We start from the raw sequence: 24,755 nt of genomic DNA on the forward strand, positions 1-24,755 counted from the left end.
ATGCATGCTCAATGCTAAAGCAAGCTCAGTCACCAATTTCATTCAGACAAAGCTTGTGCTGATACGTTTTTTATGCGAGTCTTTCATCCCTTTTCCCTCATTGTTTTAAGCAGGGAATGCAGAATGGTTTTGAAAGTGTGAGGGCTGAGCCAAAAAGGGGGGGGGGCTGTCCATGCAAAAAATCACAATCAGATGTTTACAGTTTTGTACATGGTTTTGGAAAAAAAAGTGGGGGAATGCTGAAGCCCACTCAGCCCCCCCCCCCCTCCACGTTCCGAGGCCCCTATTAAAGGACAAGTCCACCCCAACAAAAAGTTGATTTGAACAAAAAGAGAAAAATCCAACAAACATAACACTGAAAATTTCATCAAAATCGGATGTAAAATAAGAAAGTTATGACAGTTTAAAGTTTTGCTTAATTTCACAAAATAGTGAAATATCCAAACGAGGAGACTCCTGACGCACGCACTATTTCTTTTGTATTTTATTATATGAAATATTTTAATTTTCTCCTAATTGTCAAGTGAAACAGCGATTAATTCCTCACAGAACATGTGGAATTAGCATTGTTAAATATGATATGGTTCAGACAAGTTGGGGCTTATTGTCAAATCTATAAAAAATGAAATATTGTATAATTCAAACAAAAAACAAAAGAAATAGTGAGGGACATCATTGACTGTCTCATTTGCATATCACTGTTTTATGAAAAATTTAAGTGAAACTTTAAAATGTCATAACTCTTATATTTCATCCAATTTTGATGAAATTTTCAGCGTTATGCTAGTTAGATTTTTCTCTATTCAAATCAACATTTTTTGGGGGGTGGACTTTACCTTTAACCCTACATGTATCTTGGCCAGGGTATTTTGGGAGTTCATATGGCCGGGGGGGGGGGGGGCCTCCCAGGCCCCCCCCCTTGAGATCTCGACCGTCGATCGCGCCGAAAATTGGCACGCGGGTTGCCTGGGACATAATCTACACAATTGTATAGTAATTTTTTCATGCGAATCGCTAAGTAATTATGCTAATTTATGCATAATTAGTATGCGAAATAAGACTTTTTCCTCTTAACTCCCTAAATAAAGCTCCAAATGTTCTAATTTTTGGTATAGAAAATCTTTGTGGTATTCTTAGCAAGTGTACCTGATATCACATCATTTTCTTATGTATTATATTGATTTTTGCAATTTCTTATGTATTTCTATGTTTTTTTAACCTTTTGTTTTTCATTGGTTTTTCAATTCTGAGATCATAAAAAGCATAAAATAAATACATGTAGACCAGCAAAACTAAAAATAATCATACATTTATGATTTTTGGTTGAAAACACAATTTGCATTGACTTAGTACACAAAATCATTTTTTTGTCTGACATGCACTTACATAATGTTGCGTAATCTCGGAACCACGTTCCCGGGTGACGCAAAATTAGTCTCAAAAGTTGCGCAAGACTTGAAAATAAAAAGTCAGCGTGGCGCGGTCAAAAATATTCGCGCGGCAAAAATGTTGCGCGAATCGTTGAGGGGGGGCCTCCGAGGCCCCCCCCCCCCGGCCTAGATAGGGTTAAGAAAGCTTTGTAAACAACTAAAAAGAAGGGTCTTATAAAAAAAAATGAGACTGCTTTCTTAAACATGAAGAAAAATACATTTTTCAAAACATGTTTAGAAATCTGAGTTAGGAATACATTTTCTCTCATATCTCATTACATAATCCATGCGTGATATCAATCAAGACTATTTCATTCCTTTGTCAATGATACCCTACTCGTAGTGATTGTGCCATCATAGAAAAAAAGGTAGTATTCAAGTGTTGGAAGGGGTCCAAAATGGCAAGCTGCAAAAGAAAACAAAAGGTAATGAACAAGAAGAGTCAACAAGGAATATGTTCTCCTTTTTTTTTTCTCTGTTTGCTTGGATTCATTCTAAAGTTGATTTTAGAATGCATAAAAACAAAACATACTATGAAACATCGCAGGATTGGTTTATGGTATACCATGGGCCCGTCTTAGAAAGAGTTTCGATTGATCCGGTGCATTATACCTAAACCCGGTGCATTATACCTAACGGTCCGGCACTGTATTACATCCAGATCTGATCAATCGCAACTATGGAAAGCCAGCAAAGTCAACATATAAAATGCATGCTTGTTAAAAAAATTCTAGATATGAATGTAAATCCATAAATTCATAGATTTCTTGACAATTTGATGTGTTCTACTTTGTTAAAAAAGGACATTTTGCAAGTTTCCTGTAGAAAAAAATGATGACACTGATGGATTTCCATAGAGTTATGATTGATTGGATCAATCATAAGTCTTTGTAAGACGGGGCCAATGTGTGGTGAGACCTCGAATGAATGAAAAGTGGATAGAAGTAGGGATGAAATGGAGAGGTGAGACAGTGGAGGTTGGAAGGTTGTGTATTCTTTTCTGAAAATGAGTGTAGTTAAAGGGTCAAATCCACCCTAGAAAAAAGTTGATTTGACTCGATACAGAAAAATCAAGCATAATACTGAAAATTTCATCAAAATAGATGAAAAATAAAGTTATGACATTTTTAAGTATTGTTTCTTTTTCACAAAACAGTTTTATGCACAACTCAATGATATGCACATGAGAGTCGATGTCCCTCACCCACTATTTCTTTTGTTTTTTATTGTTTGAATTATACAATATTTCAATTTTCACAGATTTGGCAATAAAGACCAACTTGACTAAGTATGAAAATAATGGTAATTCCTCATGTTTAGAGAGGAATACAATTTTGTTTCACATGATAACATATTTCATGTGATAAAATACAAAAAATATTTAGTGGGTGACGTCATTAGTCTGCTTATTTGCATACCGGCCAGGATGTGCACATAACTGTGAATTTAAGGAAAACTTTAAAATGTCATAACTTTCTTATTTCACATACGATTTTTAAAAATTGTCAGTGATATGCTTGTTGGATTTGTCTGCTTTTATTAAAATCAACTTTTTGTTTGGGTGGAGTTGTCCTTTAAGGACTGTAATTCAGAAAAGTTGAGAGGCTTGAGTAGTTGAAGAGGTGAAAGATATGAATGTTGACAGTGTCACTCATCAACACAGAAAGAAAAAGATGGCTTCCAAACTTGTATGATTTTGCAGCCTTTAGAAGTGATTTTGCACCCTACATTTCAAAGCACTGCAGCGCTACGTAAACCATAGACGTCTAATCATAGCAAGTAGAGTCAAGAGTTCAATAATCTTTTGATGGTATCAATCACACCTGAATTATTAATGAGGCGAGGAAGAAACAATCATCAAATACAGACAAGCATAGCTGCTGATTGATTGGATCACATTGTTCAGATGGAAATCAAATCAACTATCAGGCAGATTCAGCTTGTATTGTATCTTTGCACACTTTGTACTGTATGGGAGTGTCCCCACCACCATAGCAATTTACTTCATGAAAGTAGCTAAAATTGCAGAAGCTCAAATTTTTGTACAGACAAGTACACAAAAAGCAGAAGGAAAAAAAAGCTGACATGAGCAAAAAAGCTCAATGCTCACACCCCTGTAAGATTTATGTAAGTATCTGTATTGTACTGTAACGCTTTGAAGCAACGTAAGCCTCTTACAGTGTAGCCTTTGCATTAAAATGAGATAAATGCATTTTTATTGTGTTTAGTGGTACAAGCAAGAACATGAAGAAATTAAGATTGGCATTTCAGTTAAAATAATGGTCTGTTTTATTTACACAGTTATGTATTCAATACAAATTAAACAAAATCTTAGCAACTTGGAAGTACCCATGATCACAAAAAAAGATGGGTTGATTTGATCACTTGACAAGTAAAAAAATGAAAAGTAAAATCTTACAAATGATTTATTCTTCTTATGAGTGCCGCGAGTTACACATGCAACCATGTTATGTCAACAGAAATTGTAAGATGGCCATACATGTAAGTCTGACAAAATACTGTGCAGGTTTTCAAATCCTAGTGCTATTGTCTAACCGATAATCATTTTGTTTCTAAAGAAGTTCTTGAGCTGTTCTATAAAAGGCCATAAGAATCTATGCTCCATCTACAAATCTCTATAAACACCTAGAATTTGTATGAATGGTCAGATTCGTATGATAGAATTGTTCGTACAAACTTTTGTGACCATAGCTTTAAAGATTCTTAACCCATAGTGTACTGAACTGTGATTCCCATATATACACTTGGCAAAAAAAGTTCTTGGACACTAATAAAAGTTAAAATATTCCATATAGATATTTGATTAAAGGCAAATTATTGTATGTCAACATGACCAGACAATATTCCTCTTCCAGTATGACATGACATTTTCATGTGAACAGTCATGCATGGGTGGTTAAATGCTTTAAACAATAGCAATGTCAGTAAAAGAAAATTGCAAGAAATGGACCATTCAAATGCTAATGATCATGGCCATCCTGTAGGCATACATTCAACAATTTCAACAGGTAGTTATCATTTCAATTAAATGCTTAGGGATGCATCATGAGATGCATAATGAGATGGCTCATTTGGACATTCACTTTCAAGATGAAGCTTTCCAACCAAGAGCGTGCAAGAGCAATAGGAATGTTGCAGTCTGGGCAGTCATTTAGACAAGTGGCTCGATATTTCCAGGTTTCACCAATTTTAAATTTGAACCAGCGGTATTTGGCTACTGATGAAGTTACAGACCGCCCTAGGAGTGGTCGACCTAGGGCCACCACCCCTGCAGAAGATAGGAGGATAAGGATACTTTTCTTTTGCTTTTGCCAAGATACTGAAATTTGACATTTTTTTCATCGACTAACTTTGACTTAAAATTCCAGTTGAATAGTGATGCATCCAAGGTGGATACATGTAGCATTCTCTTCACTTTTAGAGTGGTATTTGACTTTAAGTTTGCTTTTATCGTTTAATGGATATTAATGCCACACAAACTTTCACAACTGAAAGAATGACTGATCGTTTTCTTGCAATTTTCTTTTACTGACATTGCTATTGTTTAAAGCGTTTAACCACCCATGCATGACTGTTCACATGAAAATGTCATGTCATACTGGAAGAGGAATATTGTCTGGTCATGTTGACATACAATAATTTACCTTTAATCAAATATCTATATGGAATATTTTAACTTTTATAAGTGTCCAAGAACTTTTTTTGCCAAGTGTATATATCATGCTGTATATACTTTGCACATAGGTTTACCAATCCCAGTACAAGTAGGCAAGAGTCTGATATCAAAATGCACAAATTGACACAAGGATCAGTTTTTTTTCTGTAGATCAAACACACAAAAGGCTAATGTATTTCTAAAGTTGATTCTTGAATTTTTCAAATTAGGTCTTCAGAGATGGTCAAGTATACATAAAATAGAAAAACATTCCTTTCATATTTAAAGTCTGTGCAGTTCTCAGCATAATTTTTCAAATCATAACTAAAAAGGAAGTATTCCGTCCTCATCAAGGGATTTTTTTGCAAACAAGCAACTCTATGCAAGGAATTCCACTTGGTATTGGGTACGTGTAGGTCCTTAATGTAGTCACAAGTGATATATTCCATATCAATACTAAGTGACATTTCATACTTGTAGATTTACCTTTTAAAACATAACATACAGTTCACACTCTCCTAAGGAACTCGCTGAGCTATCCTCAAAACATTGTTACATCTAACTGGACTTTAACCACTCCTTACAAAACTGAAATTGAACTTTAAATCCAGCAAGCCCATTCACAAGTCTACGCAACATTGTCTTTATTTCCTCGTCTGTCATGAACTCAAAGTTGGCGACTCAGGCATTCTCCATGGCCATCATTGTATTCTTTGATTTAAAATCCAGCAAGTCCATTCACTAGTCTACGCATCATTATATGTATTTCCTTGTCTGTCATAAACTCACAGTTTGCGAGGGCATTGACCACAGCTATCGTTGTCCTTATTGATTTGGCTCGGACCCATATCCTACCGTTCATACCCAAAGCAATCTCATATGGAATGTTCTCATTGAGTAATTTCATAATTGGACAGTCTTTAGACAAGAGCCTGGGAGGGGAACAAACAAAGAATTCATTTTAATTTCTTGAATCAACATTCTTATCAATATGAAATATAGCCTAAGATATAAGGGAACACTTCAGCTTTTGTCTCTGCCTTTATACGAGTTTGATGCTGTTACATCAGCAATACATGTAGTATGATACGGAAGACAACGAAACGTGTCTGCTTCCGCCAATACACTCCGGTCTTGCATTACTTGTTGTTTTCTATTATTGGCAAATAATAATTTTGTTAGGAAAAACCTGCACCGTATCCTTTTCAGTACAACAAGACGACAAGTAATGCAAGACCAGAGTGTTTAGGCGGTGGCTACTTCGCACCCACATTTCGCAGTCTTCCATACATCAGACCATTATTGATGTTTCATGTATTAAACAGCAACAGACTCCTACGAAGGAAAAGACAAAAGCTGCAGCCTCCATCTGTATTATAGGCTATATGTAATAAGAAACTGCTCAAAAGTTATCAACAAGAAGAATAACCATAAAAATCAACCAAAAAGGACTTGGCTATCTATTGTGTCGAAAATGGGGGAGGGGGGGGGGACATGATGAACCTCCTTTTGATAGACGGTCATCTGCATGAGCAAAATTACAGTTGGCGCTGCATTTCTGACGACAAAAAGTACCAAGCCAGCATTGAAAAGAATCTTGAAATTTATGATTTCTATCCAATATAACAGGGATGTGAGTGGTCACATATAGAAAGACCTGAAAAGAGCTAAAGAGTGTTGAAAATGTCTGAAATAGAAAGAGCTCCCATACTTTTTGTACAGAGGAAAGCCAAAAATTAAGCTGAAAATCAAAACCCAAAAAATCTGAAATCAGCTAAATATCTGAACTCTCACATCCCTGAATATAAATTATGCAAAATCATGCATGAAGCATAATTTGAAATTTGAGGTTCACCATAGAAGAGCTCCAACCCTTCTACGTTTGATTTGAGTCTCCCCTCCTAGAAATGATTTTCCTGGGCCCAGTAAGATAAAGCTTAGCAATTGATCATAATGCTGATTTCTATTATTAATTGCATTAACTTTTGTGTATGATCAATCATTATACAATCAATTTCTAAGCTTTATGTTACAGGGCCGTGGTGTCCCCAGAACACTCATGGCATGAGTCAACAGACCAAACACTGTTATGTTTGTGTTGTTTTCAATAAATCAGGGTCCCATTTCATAAAGACTTGTTTTAATAACAAATGCTCAATTTCTCTGACAAATTTATTATCAGACTGAAGGATTTCAGTTTAACTGTTATTGCAAATTTGTTATGGAATTAGGCCATAGATTTTCTTTTGCACATCAGCCAATTCATGAAAGAGTCTCATTTGTACGATAACCATTTCCTAGAGGGGTGGGGGATGGTTTTTCATAATGTGGATCTTGAATCAATTCTATATATACATGCATTTTTCTTCTTTTTTTGGGGGGGGGAGGGCCTTCCTCCTGCCAACTAATAAACCAAACTTTACATCTCTGCCATAACTTGTCTTCCAATAGATAACCCTTACACCAAAGGCCCGTTTCATAATAAAGGACTTACTATTACTGTAACTTTGTTAACAGTAAACTACCATGGTAACAGGGCTGCGTAGCCAATAAAACTCAGTTTCCATGGTAGGTACCTGTAAGTTCTTTATGAAGAAACTAGCCCCATAAACATATGTATGTACCTTCTGACAAGTCCCAGGCTGCATTGGAACATGAAGCCGTCGGCTCCTACCACACCTAACCCCTGTGATCTACCGGTGCTGTCGATGCATACCAGTTCTGGTTCCATGTCCCGATTAGCAACCAGGAGTTTGGCATACAGAACATCTCCAACCTGCAATGGTGTTTTGTCAAAGGAAAGGCCACATATAAATAAAAATAATACAAGAATTTCATCATGTTGTCAATCTTTCCTGTCCATTGAGCAAAATCACTAACAACGGGACAAGCCATCCCAATACATACATTAATTGCCATGGAATGTTCTCTGTAAAGCCCAAATAGTAATGTGGTCTTTAAAAAGAAAACATTCAAAAATTAGCTTATCTAAAAGAGCCATTCTTGTTCACTGTCAAACTTGTAAATTCAAATAAGGGAGATTCAAACATTTTTTAACTGCTTGTTCAGATATTGCACAGAGTGAACATCACTGGATTTCAAACCTTGTTTTATCCTTTCTTTCTTTCTTTTATTTTTCTATTTTTTATTCAAAAAGAATAACATTTCACGTTGAAACAAAATATTTGTCTTTGCTGAAAAATTAAATTGTTGCCTAAATTGTCCTGTCTAGCAGAAGGGCGGTAGGTTGTGCAAGCGCTGCAATTTTCAAGTTCTGTGCGGTTGTCATAAGGGCGTTAGCTTAAACATCCGCGAGAGTAATCGTCCTTCTGCCTGACAAATAGGAATGGGAATTGATGTACTGTACGTAGATCCTAACACCCTTCTGCTGCCCAGCAAGGCAACAACATGATGGCAAATCATACTTGCCTGAACATTTGGTCTATTTCTCTTTGTTGCTCCTTCAAATGCGAGATATGATAGAGTAGCATTGGATTGGCCCCCGATGTCCACTCTGAAGATATCACCTGCCCTCTGGGTCACTACTCCTAGAACCTTGTCTCCTTTAGCTGGTACATACTGGAAGAGATTGAGATTGAAAATAGATTCTGAAATATATCGCCAACAGCCATATGCATGAATGCCAAATCCTTCTGATTTGTCACTTTTGAATTAAAAAAAAAAACCTAATCTTTCAAACAAAAAATTAAAATAGAAGATTGCGGTCATCTATCTGGACTTTATCTTGTCTTTCCATTGATTGTGATCAAAGGGTTGATCATTGAGGTGACTAAATTCTATGCCAATTCTAAAACATCGCATTCACAAAATGACCATGGCTGCCGCCCACACATATTTGTCATTGCAATGTTTTGGAATTGAATTGATAACGGGGAAGAAAAAGGTATGCACGTCTGGTACAGATGCGCCATTGGCAATCTCTCTTTACATCTACTCTTCAAAATGGGAACCACCTAAAAAAAATTCTCCTGAATTATACATGCTGGTTCCCATTTTCACGAGTAGATAAAGACAGTTTATTAGTGAGATTTATTTTGTCAGATAATCATCACTGACGAAATAAATCTCATAAGCAATCGGTCTTTATATCTACTCTTCAAAATGGGAACCAGCTATGAAATTCTGAAGTTCATAGCTATAGAAAAATTTATTTCATCAGAATCAGCACTGACGAAATAAATCTCATTAGTAATCTGCCTTTATCTACTCTTCAAAATGGGAACCAGCTATGGAAAATTCTCCTGAATTGTACTGGTTCCCATTTTCAAGAGTAGATAAAGACAGTGTACTTGAGTAATTTATTTCGTCAGAACCATCACTGACGAAATAAATCTCATTATCAATCTGTCTTTATCTACTCTTCAAAATGACAACCAGCATGTACAACTATATGGATTTCCATGCTGGTTCCCATTTCAGCGACTAGATTAAACTAGTTTACTCTACTCGCTGAAATGGGAACCAGCTTGTACAACTCTATGGGGAGTTTTCCACGCTGGTTCTCATTTTAGCAAGTAGATCTAGATTAAACTAGTTTACTATACTCGCTGAAATGGGAACCAGTGTGTACAACTCTATGCAGGAGTTTTCCACACTGGTTCCCATTTTAGCGAGTAGATCTAGATTAAACTAATTTACTATACTCGCTGAAATGGGAACCAGCATGTACAAGGAGTTTTCCACGCTGGTTCCCATTTAAAAAAATTTAAGCGAGTAGATTAAACTAGTTTACTCTACTCGCTGAAATGGGAACCAGCGTGTACAACTCCATGGGGAGTTTTCCACGCTGGTTATTTTCAACGAGTAGAGAATAGACAGCGACGAAATCAATCTTTCTGATCTATGCTCTTTAGAGGATTTAGAATCAGCGAACCAGCTGCGGCGTGCGTAGACAGCTGGCAGCCGTCTGTTTCAAGGAGTTTTTTAACATATTTTTTATTTTTTTAATTTCTCCTCGACTCATACAATTGGTGAGTGGAGCCACCGGAGTTCAGCGGAACAACCAAAAACAGAGACCGAAGCTTTTTTGGTCTACGACTACGGCATGCGGTGAAGCAGTGACTGAGTGAGCAAGCTCAAAATATTCTAGGTCACTAGAGGCGCACGGCCAATATTGGAGACTGTCTCCAATGTGGGAGATTATCTCCAATATCAGAGACTTTTGTAAAGAATTTGGGTATCCAATTTCAGAGACAGTCTCCAGTTTTGGAGACCAATTTCCTTTGTTTACATTTGCTGCAAAAGGATTACCTTGGCGGCAAATAAAAATGTGATAAGCAGATTCCTCATGAAAAATTGCCCCTTTTCACCGTCTATTTTAAAAATTCACCGTCTACTTTTGTTTTGATATTTGATAAGGATTTTTGTCAATCACACACAAAACAAATGGGCTTCTGACCTCAGTGAGACAAAATTTTGGGTGGAAAAAATCATGCTTTTTTTGGTGTTGTTTCTTTTGTCCTTTTGCAAAGCAAGTCTCCAATGTGGGAGATTGTCTCCCCTATTGGAGAGAGTCTCCCATATTGGCCGTGCGCCTCTACTGTAGGTTGGTCATGTCTTGTCGTGAAAAAAAGTGTCTAGTGGAAATTAGGAACTGGTTCCCAATTGCATTTGCAATTTCACAATAAAAAAATAATGCCGAAAATGTCTACAAACTCCTCCGAAAAACCACTCACACTATTGCGAGGTTAGTATGTATAACACTCACACTATTGCGAGCGCGAGGTTAGTATAAGTAAAAACTCGCACCATTGATTGACCACGTTTGGCAATGGATTTCTAACTAGTGGGTCACGCGTGCTGCGATCCCACTTCTGGTGTCCACAACACACAACTTCTAAGTTCTATTGCTTGATTTTTCTGTGCGTGGCGGCATGTAATGAACCCTTGATTGCCGAAAAACAGCACTCAGTCTGACTCACTCTAGGCGACACCGCAATACTTACCCGTGTTAATAAAGTGGGACTCCGCTCACGCGCGTTTGGGCCTCCCTAGCTTAGAACAAAGCACTAATATCACCTTAAAAACTAAATCTACAAAGTATGTATAATCTATTTACTACTTTAATAATGTTTAATCGGTACTCACCGGTTCTTTTGATGTATTTTCTCAAGAATTCCCACAGATTTGTCTCAAATCTCGCGACAAACCACGTCGCCATAGACAGCTGCATATTCTTTTTTATTTATAAATAAAGCGCCCCTTACGATAGTTGTTAACAACGCGGCCAAATCGTTAGGTTTTTTGCACTGTGTCCAAGGCTTTTTTATTTTGTTTGATTTTTTATTTTTAATAAATATTTTGTTCAATAGCGATTTTTACGTCAAATATTAAATTTATATCAAAAAATATTTTTTAATTGTAGAAATATACATAATATTATGCAATAATTTATTCTATATATATTTTATAATAAAATGTATAATTGTTGCGGTCTTTAAAAAAGGATAGTCGATTGATCAGGTGATGACCACACGTATCACGTGATCTGAAAATCAGCTTCATACCGCTTTGATCGCACTCGACGGTGACCGGACTGACTGCCAAAAAAAGATCGAAAAATGACTCAAATGTAAGTTTCCCTTTATTAGGCACTTCAGGTGAAAATTAGGAAAGGCTGTTCCAGCATATTTGATGGGCTCACAATGAGGCTCAATATCTACGATTCACAAAACTGTTTGAATTTTCAAATTCCGATATCTCGAGTTATTGTCAACTTTGTGATGAAAAAACAGGCCTTTTTGTGGACAAAAGAAGATTGCGAAATCTTATTATTCTCTTTGTTTTGGGCATGGCACATTTATAATACATAGCTTATGGGGAATTGTACAAGCTTTTTATTTAAATCTTAAAGTACTCAGATTGATTTGACATATTGGCATATGATTTCTTTGGTTCAAGGGCAACTACCCCTGGACGATAACCCCCCACCCCCCACCCTCGGACAATTCCCCTCCCCCCACCCCCACCCACCCTGGACAATTACCCCCCCCCCCCGGACAACTACACTGTACCCCTATCCAAAAATCTACACCTAACCTAACCCTATTTCGGGGGTAATTGCCCTGTGGTAGGTTTGTGCACAGGGTAAACATGACTTGATATTGATTTTCTTTGCTTGAACATTATAAATTAAGTTTTCAATGAATATAATTTGTAATCAAAGAAAGAGAAATAAAATAATAATCTTAGGATTTCTAGAAAAAAATAAAAACAGATTGATTTCAATTGTCTATTATCTCAATATTGTCTTGTTATTATGGTCTGAATAAAATTGTTGATATTATTATTGTCTCATCATCATTTCATTATTGTCCCAATTAGTATTATACTTATAATAAATATTATTATGATAATTATTTTTGTTTCATTAATATTATTTTCTAAATAATTATTACAATTATAATTACTATCTTAGTAATTATTGTTATAATTATTTCATAATAATAATTATTATTGAAATAATAATTATTATTGTCTCAATAATTATAAGGCCTATAATTATAATTATGATTATTTTTATGATTATAATTATAATTATAATAATTTTTATAATAATAATAATTATTGATGACTTATCAATATTACTGTCTCAGTATTTATTACAAGTACAATTACTTTCATTATAATTGTTATCATTATAATTATTTTATAATTATTATTATTGTAATAATAGTTATTTGTCTCAATAATTATAAGGCCTTTAATTATAATTATGATTATTTTTATAATCATAATAATTTTTATAATAATAATTATTGATGACCTTTCAATATTACCGTCTCAGTAATTATTACAATTATAATTACTTTCATTATATGTCATATTTTCAACTTATCATTGTCTCTTGGATGCTATCCGAATTCTTTCAAATTAGCACGGGTCGTACCAATATTCAAAAAGGGAAATCGTATCCAATGTGAAAATTACCGACCTATATCTATCTTACCCTCTTTATCTAAAATCTTAGAAAGAATAATCCATATCCAGGTATATAATTTTTTAGACAAAAACAAATTACTTTGCACCGCCCAATATGGTTTTAGGAGACAACATTCAACTGAATTAGCAGTTTTGGACTTATATGATAGAATAACCAAATCCCTTGCAAAAAAACAATATATAACTGGATTATTTTTGGACCTTTCAAAAGCGTTCGACACGCTTGATCATTCAATATTAATACATAAACTTGAACGTTATGGTATAAGGGGTACGCCTCTTGCATGGTTCAAAGATTATTTAAAGAACAGAATTCAATACACTGAGGTCGACTTAAATAAATCACAAATTTTAGAACTCCAGTGTGGCGTCCCACAAGGATCCATTCTTGGGCCGCTTCTTTTTATAATATATATGAACGACATTGTAAATTCTTCCGAAATGCTTAGCTATGTGTTATTTGCAGATGATACGACACTGTTATATTCTCATCATGATTTTAATAAAATGATCGTCACTATCAATGTAGAATTACGTAAACTAACCAACTGGCTACAATGTAATAAGTTATCTCTAAACCTCAGTAAAACCAATTATATTATATTTCACAACCCAATCAAAAAGATTATGGAAGACCAGTGCCAAATCTTAATAGACAATACCCTAATTGAAAGGAAAACTAATGTTAAATTTCTTGGCGTTGTTCTCGATCAACATTTAAACTGGAATTTGCATTTTCAGCATTTAAGAACTCATATTTCTAGAATTATTGGTATAATGTTTAAACTTAAAGATACGTTAATGCCAAAGTCTATTATACTATTGTACAATTCTTTCATATTATCTTATTTATCTTATGCTAATATTGCGTGGGGTTGTGGAACCAAAAGAAATGTTAATTCCTTATTGCTACTGCAGAAAAGAGCCATAAGAATTTGCACAGGTTCTCCTTACTTAGCCCATACTGATCCAATTTTCAAAAAACTGAACATATTAAAAATATCTGATATCAATATCTTACAAACTGCAAATTTTATGTTCAATTATACTAATCACTTGGTTCCAAGCAATTTTAATTCAATGTTTATACGCAATACCCAGGTTCATGAACACAATACCAGAGGTTCTAACAATTTTCATCTTAGTAATCCCAAAACAGTACTTGCTTATAAATCCATTAGACATAGAGGACCTGATGTTTGGCACTCGCTGCCTTGTGAAATCAAAAAATGTTCTTCGCTTTATTCTTTTAAACGTAAGCTAAAAAAACACATTATATCATCATATGACTCATAAATCTTCTTAAAGTGTATTTTGATAATTTATATATTGTTACACTGGCTTCCAGTTCCCGATGGGGGAGGGGGGGTTAGGACATTTGTATTTATATTTTTTTCATCCTGTTCATGTCATTATTTTTAACCTATGCCAATATACATGTATTGCCATGATGGCACTCGGGGTCTGCCTCGTCAAGACCTTTCGGTCTTTTGCAGTCTCCCAAATTTCATTTTATATTTATGTATGTTTAATTGTTTTGTTACTATGTATTTCTCTGATATTGTATCTTGTATTTTTATTGAATGGAATTTGAATAAATTGAATTGAATTGAATAATTGTTATCATTATAATTATTTTATAATAATTAGTATTATTGTAATAATAGTTATTATTGTCTCATTAATTATAAGGCCTATAATTATAATTACTATAATTATAATTGTTTCTACAATTATATTTATTTTAATTATAAGTATTATTATTATAATGATTATTATTGATATCTCATTAATATTATTGTCTCAGTAATTATTACAATTCAAAGTACATCATTATAATTGTTATTATTACAATTATTTTATTATAATAATGATTACTGTAATAATTATTATTGTCAATAAATACTAGAATTGATGTCTCAATAATTATTACAATTATAATTATTATCATTATAATTATAATTGTTATCATTATAATCATAATTATTATAATTGTCTCAATGTTTATTGTCTCATATTATTAATGTCTCATCATCACTGTTAATTGCCTCATTATTGTCTTCTCTTACTTTTTCATAATATTTTCAAATTAATAATTAACACCATAACAAAGGTCCATAAATCAGATATCAAATTTATGAAACACATCTCATGTATGTAAACCTATTTCTAAATTAAATTCATGCAAGGAGCTTTCTGTGCCATTCAAAAATACGACTTTCATTAACAATACCATATTCTAGACATTCAGACGCATTCCAACAAAAAATCACATATGAAACAAAATTCTTGAAGTTTACTTGCAGTTTTGCTCTTAATACTTATTTCACACAAATTCTACAAAATTATTTTCAAAATAACAATTTGATTTTCATAATTAACAGAGCTCAAATCGTAATTTAAAAAAATATACAACGGCTGAAACATACTGTGTCTGAACACCAAGACTAATCTCAGGCCCAACGCAGTGGGGATGACGTCACTCACAGCTGTTCGTATACGCTCAAAACAACCCTGCTCGATCGGCCGAGTCAGATTCACAAACACCTCATGACACTCAAAACTGAAGCTCATATTCGCAAACTCTCTACGGACCAAATTTGATTAGAATTTCACAAAATGTTCTCAAATATACAATTGTATTACTGACTGAGTTTACAAGGGATCCGATGATTACAAGAAGGTGATTTCAAGCAAAGAAAAATAAATACCTGAATATTAGGTCCTTCCCTCGCATGAAGGTAAGTTAAACTCCGTCTTGTATATTTCCGATGTTTACCGAAGATGTACGAAGCAACCGCGGGAATTTTTGACCAATCAAAATCAGCGGAATAAAGGAAGAAACTGACTCTGTCTTTTCGAGCAATGCCGAATGCAACTCCAGCGCTCGGCCAAAGTGCCGAGCGGAGCGAACTGTGTGTGTTAGATAGGCGCTCGCCATTCACTGCAATGCAAAAATCTACGTCTAGCGCTATGTCCGCGCTATCGCCCGCCCGACTGAAGTGCCTACCTTTATTTTATTAAATTCAAATTAGGAATAGGAATATATTTAATGGGCAATCTTTTAATAAATGATAAACAAACGAGGACAAAACTCATATTTTGGGAGTAATATCATATATACTAATACTTGGGTGCAGGAAACAGTACGGTTAGAAGTTCTAACCTGTTTTTAATGCATTGTCGCCTATGAGGTCCATACATGCTAATGTTTGGACCTCATTGGTACTAGGACTAGGAGTGGTCTGACTCAGCAGATTTTTGAGTTAGGCCTAGATCTAGTCTTTTCTAGACCTGTAGACCAATACTTACAACTTAGCTTCTGTCGTTGTTATATTGGTTGTTCCACTGAACTGCGTTGGCCCCACTCATAAAAAAATAATAAAAATGTTAAAAAACTCCTCGAAACAGACAGCTGCCAGCTGTCTAATTTTTACTCTACTGACACTGTCAGTGTCACTGAGCTGTCAGTCCCGCCTATTGATTTTTGCGTTACCTACCCTCTTTTGGTGGCAATCTATCCAGAAAGTATGTGGTTTCTTTCGTCTTAGAATCCCTGCTTTTGTTGAGAATATGTTGGCTTCATCTTGCCTTAGCCCTGGTCCAAGAATAATTTGATTATGAAGCTCTCCAGAAATATATCCTGTCAACAAATCACCTGGCAGAACAACACGCGGTTCAAAGTCATCTATGGGGGCTGCCATCTTTATTATCAAAATGTGCACACTGCCATCTACGACAGGGAAAGTTTTTCACGACAGGATTTGTCTGGGGGTCTCACGCGCGTAAAACATTCCCCATAGACTTGTGTGTTAAAATGGCACTTTACAAAAATTCATAAAAAATAAATGTGAAATTAGAGGGTCGAATGTTTACTACCTTTGGATAGGATATATATCTGACATTCCATATCTGACCAGAGAAGGGTATCGTAGCCAGCTCATTTTAAAAATAAATCGCCATTTATGAAGATAACTATGATGGGATCAAATTCATCAACTGAAACGGTAAAATAGCCCCAATTCTTCCGCCAGTCAAAAAATAGTGCCAAATCATTGATATATCTTCCCAATTTGGGCAAAGGAAGTTCAGTAGTTACCATTTCTAGAATCAGTGTTAGATTTTGAATCATATTCATACATTTTTGTCAATCAGCAATATCAAATTGAAAAATTTCGAATGGGTTGGGTCGAACGAATATCTTTAGCCCTCCTGATGTAATTAGGCTCATGGCACCTATATTATATGACCTATGAATTTTATTTTTTTAAATAGCTACTTTGCTATTCTTTTATATCTGTAAACTTACACTAGCACAAAGAAATACATTGAAAATGCGTATTTTCTATGCAATGACCCATTTTAATGTGCTACTCATACATGTTATATTCACTATATGGATGTATACATATCCTTCCTGCATATAGCCCAACAGTGAATGCAATGACAATATAGGCCCCTGTTCTCCTTGTAATATAAAGGTGTATGTAAATTTGGTGTAGATATCAGGATACCAGAACTGCCCCAAACATAATTACCAGATATACATGAGATTGAATGAGGAAACAATAAAAGAATGAGAACATATAATATTACTTTAGTACATTTGCATTTGAACTATTATATCAAAATCTTCCTAGGGCTATTGCCTATCAGATGTAAGAAGAAAGAGATACATAAATAGATAGAAAGAGGAGAGAGAAAGAAAGATGATTTTATAGATGTCATGGCTTATAAAGAGGGGGGGGGCTAGAATAAGATTGGATCACACAGCCACCCCCCCTCCCTCCTTAGTTGAGCACTATTAGATACCTTACCTTAATACTCTGTGCCTTTTTCTAAATACCTTCTTGAAGGTACCACTCTAGTTCTCTTCAGTAAAGTTCAGAAAGTTCTATCTCTAGCTCTCTACCCCATTCCAAAGAACAATTTTAACATGAGCAATTTGTAAAGGTCTTTCTAACATTAAGTAGGTGATCATACACTAGCACAAACCAATGATGAATCAGAACATAAAGAGGCCTAGACTCTCATTGACCAGTCTATATGCATTCCTAGGCTTACATACACATACCTACTAACTTTACCTGATATAGCCTTGCTAAGCCATTAAATCAATTTTTTGCACCACTTGATGACTAAACATATTGATATCACTTAGAAATTGTTTGCTTCAGAGGAGTTTTGGCAGGTATTCCATCCACTATAGGGAATTCGCCTGTATTACTTATAGGTCTCACGCGCGTAAAACATTCCCCATAGACTTGTGTGTTAAAATGGCACTTAACAAAAATTCATAAAAAATAAATGTGAAATTAGAGGGTCGAATGTTTACTACCTTTGGATAGGATATATATCTGACATTCCATATCTGACCAGAGAAGGGTATCGTAGCCAGCTCATTTTAAAAATAAATCGCCATTTATGAAGATAACTATGATGGGATCAAATTGATCAACTGAAACGGTAAAATAGCCCCAATTCTTCCGCCAGTCAAAAAATAGTGCCAAATCATTGATATATCTTCCCACTTTGGGCAAAGGAAGTTCAGTAGTTACCATTTCTAGAATCAGTGTTAGATTTTGAATCATATTCATATACATTTTTGTCAATCAGCAATATCAAATTGAAAAATTTCGAATGGGTTGGGTCGAACGAATATCTTTAGCCCTCCTGATGTAATTAGGCTCATGGCACCTGGGGAGCGTTTCATGAAAGGACTTGTTGGACGTTTTATCCGACAAGTACTGTTTTATCCTCCCACGCGAAGCGCGAAGCTTTTGGTGTTTCATAAATTAAAATGAAAAGGAGTCGTCTCTCTTGTCTCTAGTACCTATATCAGCTCCAATTCAGTTGACTATATTGTGATTTTGAACCTTGTTTTCAAAAGTGATTGTGAACGCACAAAAAGGAATACAATGGAGGAAATTAAAAGCACTGAAATAACCCCGCGCGAAGCGCGGATGCTAAAGCGTTTTATCAATATTTTTGCCATGAAAAGAGTCCCGAGAAAAGGGTATTCTCATAGATATAGTGAATACTTCCCTTGGAAAGATCAGATTTGATTACAAACAATTTAGCGACAGTGCATATCTTTAACTCGCAAAACAGAGGAGAAGTGTATATAACAATAATAATAATAATAATTAACATTTATATAGCGCTTAATACAACAGTTTCTAAGCGCATTGGAAAGAGAAAAAAAGAAGTAGCAAAATACAGTGAAAGAGAACAGGATATGGAATTAAGAGGACTGCTTAACGAGGTAAGATTTGAGGAGTGTTTTGAAAGATTCGACAGTGGATGCATTACGGATGGAGATTGGGAGATTGTTCCAGAGTTTAGGGGCAAGAGCAGAAAAAGCACGATCGCCATAACGGGTAAAAGTGCGGGGTCCTAGAGATAGTCGAAGGTGAGCAGTAGAAGAAGATCGGAGACGTTGAGTTGCAGAGGATGAGTGATAGAGAGAGATAAGATTTTGAAGGTAGGATGGGGCGAGACCATGGATGATTTTATAGACAAGGAGAAGGAGCTTGAAAATAATTATATTATTATGAACCTGAAGCCAATGGAGGGAGTAGAGAATAGAGGTGATATGTTCAAATTTCTTAGTGAGGGTTACCAATCTAGCTGCAGTATTTTGAATTCTTTCCGGGAGGAAGATATTCGGTCCCAGATATTCCTCCCCGCGCAGAGCAATAAAACTCTGAAATTTCAACGGGCGGACGTTTCATCAAATGCAGATATCTCTAATACCCCATCGGCTCTAATTCAATTGATTTCCTAAGATTATTGAACTCATTACAAGGAAAATAGTGCGCAAAAAGTTGAAACTTCTGTGATTTATTGAAATTATATAAAAAAGGATGCCTAATTTCTTTGACTTATCCTGAAGCGCTTCATTTTGAATTATAAAGAAACCTAAGTGTCTTTCAAAATTTCAAACTTAGGGCGCAAAACAGGACAGGAGATGAATGTGCAAGGTAATGACATGAAGATTAATAGAATTTGATACAAAATATTGTACTTTTTTAGTTAATACGACACAAATTTTATACATTCCTCTTTTTAAATTAGGAACCTGTTTGCCCCAAAATTATGGTTGTTTAGTAATGAGCTGAAAAGCGGGAGAAGTTGACTTTATGGGGGTGACGGGCTGACGGCAGAAAGATATATTAAGATTTTACCCGCCCGGAGCCGACCCGACCAGAAGTTGCGCGATCAATAAAAAAAAGATAACTTCATATACTTCGGCCTAACCTTACTCTAATTCCATGCCCTAATGTATACATTTGAACTTTAACTGGCAAGAAACACATATAGCTGAGGTGGAAAAACAGGGTTAGAGAAAGGGTGGGGGAAACAATGGAGAACTTCAATATTGTCATTTAACCGCGCGCAGCGCGGAAGCAAAATTCATATATAAATTTAGAGCAAGAGTGTAGGAGTTTCTCTTTTGAGAAAAAAAAAATAAATAAAAAGAAAAATAACCCGACAAAGCTACCTTTCTTCCCTTCCCTTTTCCTTTTCTCCTCTCTTTTTTCCGCCCCCACCGCCCCCCTGGCTACGCGCCTGCCCCAGGTCTCCGTTTTATCCATAGAGATGTATACTAATAACTAATTAGTATACATATCTATGGTTTTATCCGACTAACAGCTCAGTGCTTCTCAGCCAATCAAAATCAAGTAAAGTTATCGGATTTGACATCTTGTCGGACGAAAATGATGATGAAACGCTCCCTAAAGTTGGCAGGTTCAAAATTCATGACACGCGCACACATATCGTACAGAGAGGATATATATAAATCCAAAAAGGGTTCATTAGTTTTATATGTTTTTACACTTCCCCTAAATGATTTAGGGGAACATCTGTAGTGCCACCCTGCTTAGACTTGAAATAGTTATAGGCCTATATACAGGGGCGTCGTGGTCTAGTGGTTAAGACTATATATATAATCATAATCACAAATGGTTTAGAAAATGCCGTAGAAATAAAATAGTAGACTTTAAAAGGAAAATGATGTTCTATATATATATGTATATAAAACATCCCTTTCTTTTTCTTCTTTTTCTTTCTTTTTCTTCTTTTTTTCTATTCTTTTTCCTTTTCTTCTTTTTTTCTTTTACTTCTTTCTCCCCAGCTGTCCTCTATTTCTGCCCCCTTCTCTCTCTCAGCTCTCTTTTCTTCAAGTCGTTTTCCTTTTTCTCTCTTCCTTTTGTCTCCCCGGCTTTTTCTTCTTCTTCTTTTTTTCTTTTTCTTCTTCTTTTTCTTCTCCTTCCCCTTTTTTTCTTTTTTTCTTATTTTCTCTCCCCCTCCCCCAATCTTTCTTTCTCTCTCTCTTTTCTTTTGTACTGTTGCGCTTCGCGTTTTACCTTTTAGCGCGTTGTTATTAACGCTTTGCGTTTTGCGCACTGCGTTTCTTGGTGCTGTTGACTAATAAATTAATCATTTCCTAATGAAGCCCTATGGGCGAAAATTTGATCTAACTTTTCTCTCTACGGTTGTTTTATTCACCTTGTATTTTGCTATATATATATATATATATATATATATACATACATTGTATATATAATCATAATCACAAATGGTTTAGAAAATGCCGTAGAAATAAAATAATATATTTTAAAAGGAGCATAGCTCTCAAAAATGAAAGGTAAAGTCACACTCTTCGTCAGATGTAAAAAAAAAAGACGATATAGAGGATATGACTGCAATACAATCAACATAGTAAAATCTAATTGGAAGTCGTATTGACCTTGGCATGCGTGTATTCTGGGGGATGCTTTCGGGGCTCGGGCCCCTGGGTAGGCGAAAGGGGGGGGGGCGCCAAAAAGAAGAGAAGAGAGGAAAAGAAAGAAAAAAAGAAAAGAATAGGGGAGAACTGGGGAGGAAAAGAAGAAGAGAAAGAGAAAGGGGAAAAAACAGAACGGGGGGAAGGGGGCGCCGAATTTATGTTTGAACTGGGGGGGGGGGGGGGGGGCAAATTGATGTTAGACTTAGGGGCACCGAATCGATGTTCGACATAAGGGGCACCGAATTGATGTTTTACCAAGGGGCTCCGAATTAATGTTTACATAGGGGGCGACGAATTGAAGTTCGGCATAAGGGCGCCGAATTGATCTTCAACCTAGGGGGGCGCCAAAATGATGTTCTACGTATAGGGGCGCCGAATTGGAGTTTGATGTAGGGGGCGCTGAATTTATGTTTGACCTATAGGGGGAGGGCGAATTGATGTTCGACCTCGGGGCGCCGAATTGAAGTTCGACATAGGGCCTCGGCGAATTGATGTTCTACCTAGAGGCGCCGAATTGATGTTTGACATAGGGGGCACCGATTGATGTTTCACTTAGGGGCGCCGAAATGATGTTTGATTGAATGTCGACTTAATAGGGCGCTGAATCGACCTTTAACCTAGGGAGGCGCCGAATTTATTTATTTATTAGAAAATATTTATACAGGATAAAACGATTAGCTGAATCGCCGTTTTACTTCAATGTCCTGATTTTAACAAGATTAAAAACATATTTAGTCACAATAGTATGATGCAACATACATAAATATTAAAAACAGCAGTATCCACACTCTGATGACAAAGTGACAATTCAACACTCTAGGAACCTAAACAGCGACGGCACCTTGATTCAAGTTAAAATTTCATTTAGAAAAAAAACAGCTCTCCAAAAGGACAGCCACTCCACAAGCACACAAAGGCGCAAAACCAGCACCCCATCCTTAAGAGTGTATGACACTAAATAACTATACACAAGGTTTGCAGGTATATATCAATTATTTTTGCTGAAAATATGATAATGAATAACTGTAAAAGTGACGTTAAGACACTAACATAAGTGAAATTCAGTTCAAACCATTTAAGTAACTATATTACGGGAAGGCGATCAGCTACCTCCACCTTTCGCAAGCAACCAAGAATCCATAACTCGGACCAGACTCTGCCCAACATATCGCACACATGGAAGAGAAAATTGATGTTTGACCTAAGGGCGCCGAATTGATGTTCGACATAGGGGAGGTTATTCCTCTGGACTATGCCCTTGTTAACAAATGGCCGTTTGTAATATTCTGTTCTACATCTAATTTCAATTGATTCAGATTGCGCGTCATCATAAAGAGTAAATCAATTGGCAAGAATTGAGGGGACTAGTTTGTTGATATATTTATAAACCATGCACAGTAGTGATTTAGTTTGCACTTCTTGAAGAGATGGCCAGTTAACTTGTTGAAATACCTGTTCTGATGGGGTCATCCATGCAAGAGCAAATCAACAATATCAATCACATTGACAAATCAACAGCATCCATACTACTGCTTATACTATGTCTAGATCCAATGAGCATAACTTTAGTTTTGGTATATACAATCATTAATAAAGTATAGTCAAGTATAAACTTTGTCCAGAGCTTGGATCAGATTTGTTCTACCTATAGGGGCGCCCAATTTATGTTCGACATAGAAGGGCGCCGAATCTATGTTTGACATAGGAGGGGGCGCCGAATTGATGTCCGACCTAGGGGCGACGAATTTATGTTTTACTTTGGGACGCCGCAATGATGTCCGACCTTGGGGTCCGCCGAATCGATGTTTTACTTAAGGGCGCCAAATTCATGTTCAACCTCGGGAGGGGGCGCCAAATTCATATTCGACCATTATGGCGCCAACTTTATGTTTGACCGGGGGCGCCAAAATCATGTTTCACATGATTTTGGCGCTCGCGCTCGTATCAAATGCAATTAGATGCCCAATCTGTTTGTGATCACCAAAAGTGCCTAGAAAGTCCAAATTTTAGGTCAGAATATCAAAAAATTTCAGCTCGCGCTTTGCGGTCGCATAAAATGCTGAGATAGATACCCATATCCCTTTCCGAATTACCAAAATTGCATTGAGACTTTCAAATTTGAGGTCAGAATATCAAAAATTTTCGCACTCGCATCAACGTATACCCATTATGTTCACTGTTACAAAAAACTGCTTAGAATATCCGATCGGGAAACATAAAATTATTGATGAAAATATGTTTCACCCCCCCTTAGTGAAAGCTAGATCCACACCAAAGTGCTTAAAGTTTTATGCTTTTAGGGGGGGGGGGATGTTTGGAAATTTCTTGGTCACGCGTAGTTGTTGGGAGAAGAAATTATTGTATATCATATTAATATATATAACAAAAATATATATTATAGTGTTACATAAGAAATATTTTTTCATAAATTTATGAAAAATTATTTTCTTAGGGCCTATGTGTTTATCATTCCTGGTGCTCGCACTGTCTGTTTAATGAGATATATGATCCTGTTTGACTAAAACATCCCGTTTTAAAGTCCATATACACCAAATATATTTCCTCGCACTTCGAGTTATTATTGCTTTATGGAGTGACATTATGCTTCTTTTTCATGAGTACTTAAATTGATTTCCCTATTTAAGGTCTGAATTTAAATCATTTCCAGTCCGTATTTACGTTCGAATTAGTGGAATAGTGATATATGTCTGCTCTTCATGAAGTCTTATAAACAGTCCTTAAAATGTCCCCTTTTGGTTTGATTATCCGAGTCAAAATATCAAAAATGTTTAGCTCGCACTTCGCATCCGCATCATTTGGTTAGTGAATTACGTATGGCCTTGTAAATTCCCAAGAACAAGCCATAGAATGCCCCTCTTCAGGTCTGAATTTC

General features: G+C 35.8%; 1 protein-coding gene across 3 annotated transcripts; it reads right to left on the reverse strand.

Annotated features, from left to right (window-relative positions):
* Positions 1 to 3,695: 3,695 nt before the first annotated feature.
* Positions 3,696 to 16,790, reverse strand: LOC129271699 (exosome complex component RRP40-like). Of its 3 annotated transcripts, none has more exons than XR_010295061.1 (5): positions 16,569 to 16,785; positions 8,536 to 8,685; positions 7,731 to 7,882; positions 5,185 to 6,038; positions 3,696 to 4,194 (listed from the first exon to the last, which is right to left on the reverse strand). XR_010295061.1 is itself a non-coding variant. In XM_054908977.2 (4 exons), the coding sequence occupies exons 1-4, from the start codon at positions 16,770 to 16,772 to the stop codon at positions 5,825 to 5,827; spliced, it is 720 nt and encodes a 239-aa protein (XP_054764952.2). In that variant the 5' UTR covers positions 16,773 to 16,790; the 3' UTR covers positions 3,696 to 5,824. The 3 variants fall into 3 exon arrangements, 1 of the variants encoding a protein (XP_054764952.2); XR_010295060.1 differs by having other exon boundaries at positions 3,696 to 4,299; positions 5,096 to 6,038; XM_054908977.2 differs by having other exon boundaries at positions 3,696 to 6,038; positions 16,569 to 16,790.
* Between the last annotated feature and the right edge of the window lie 7,965 nt (positions 16,791 to 24,755).

This window comes from Lytechinus pictus, chromosome 11 (genome assembly GCF_037042905.1).
Source record: "Lytechinus pictus isolate F3 Inbred chromosome 11, Lp3.0, whole genome shotgun sequence".
NCBI lineage: Eukaryota > Metazoa > Echinodermata > Echinoidea > Temnopleuroida > Toxopneustidae > Lytechinus > Lytechinus pictus.

Bases quoted from the DNA above. Each gene is read 5' to 3' on its own strand.
- LOC129271699 (XM_054908977.2), bottom strand. From the start codon at position 16,772: ATGGCAGCCCCCATAGATGACTTTGAACCGCGTGTTGTTCTGCCAGGT. The intron at 8,686-16,568 runs GTAGGTAACGCA...AATCTCTTCCAG, and splicing joins TAGATTGCCACCAAAAGAGG to TATGTACCAGCTAAAGGAGA. The intron at 6,039-7,730 runs GTACATACATAT...TTCCCCTCCCAG, and splicing joins AGCCTGGGACTTGTCAGAAG to GCTCTTGTCTAAAGACTGTC.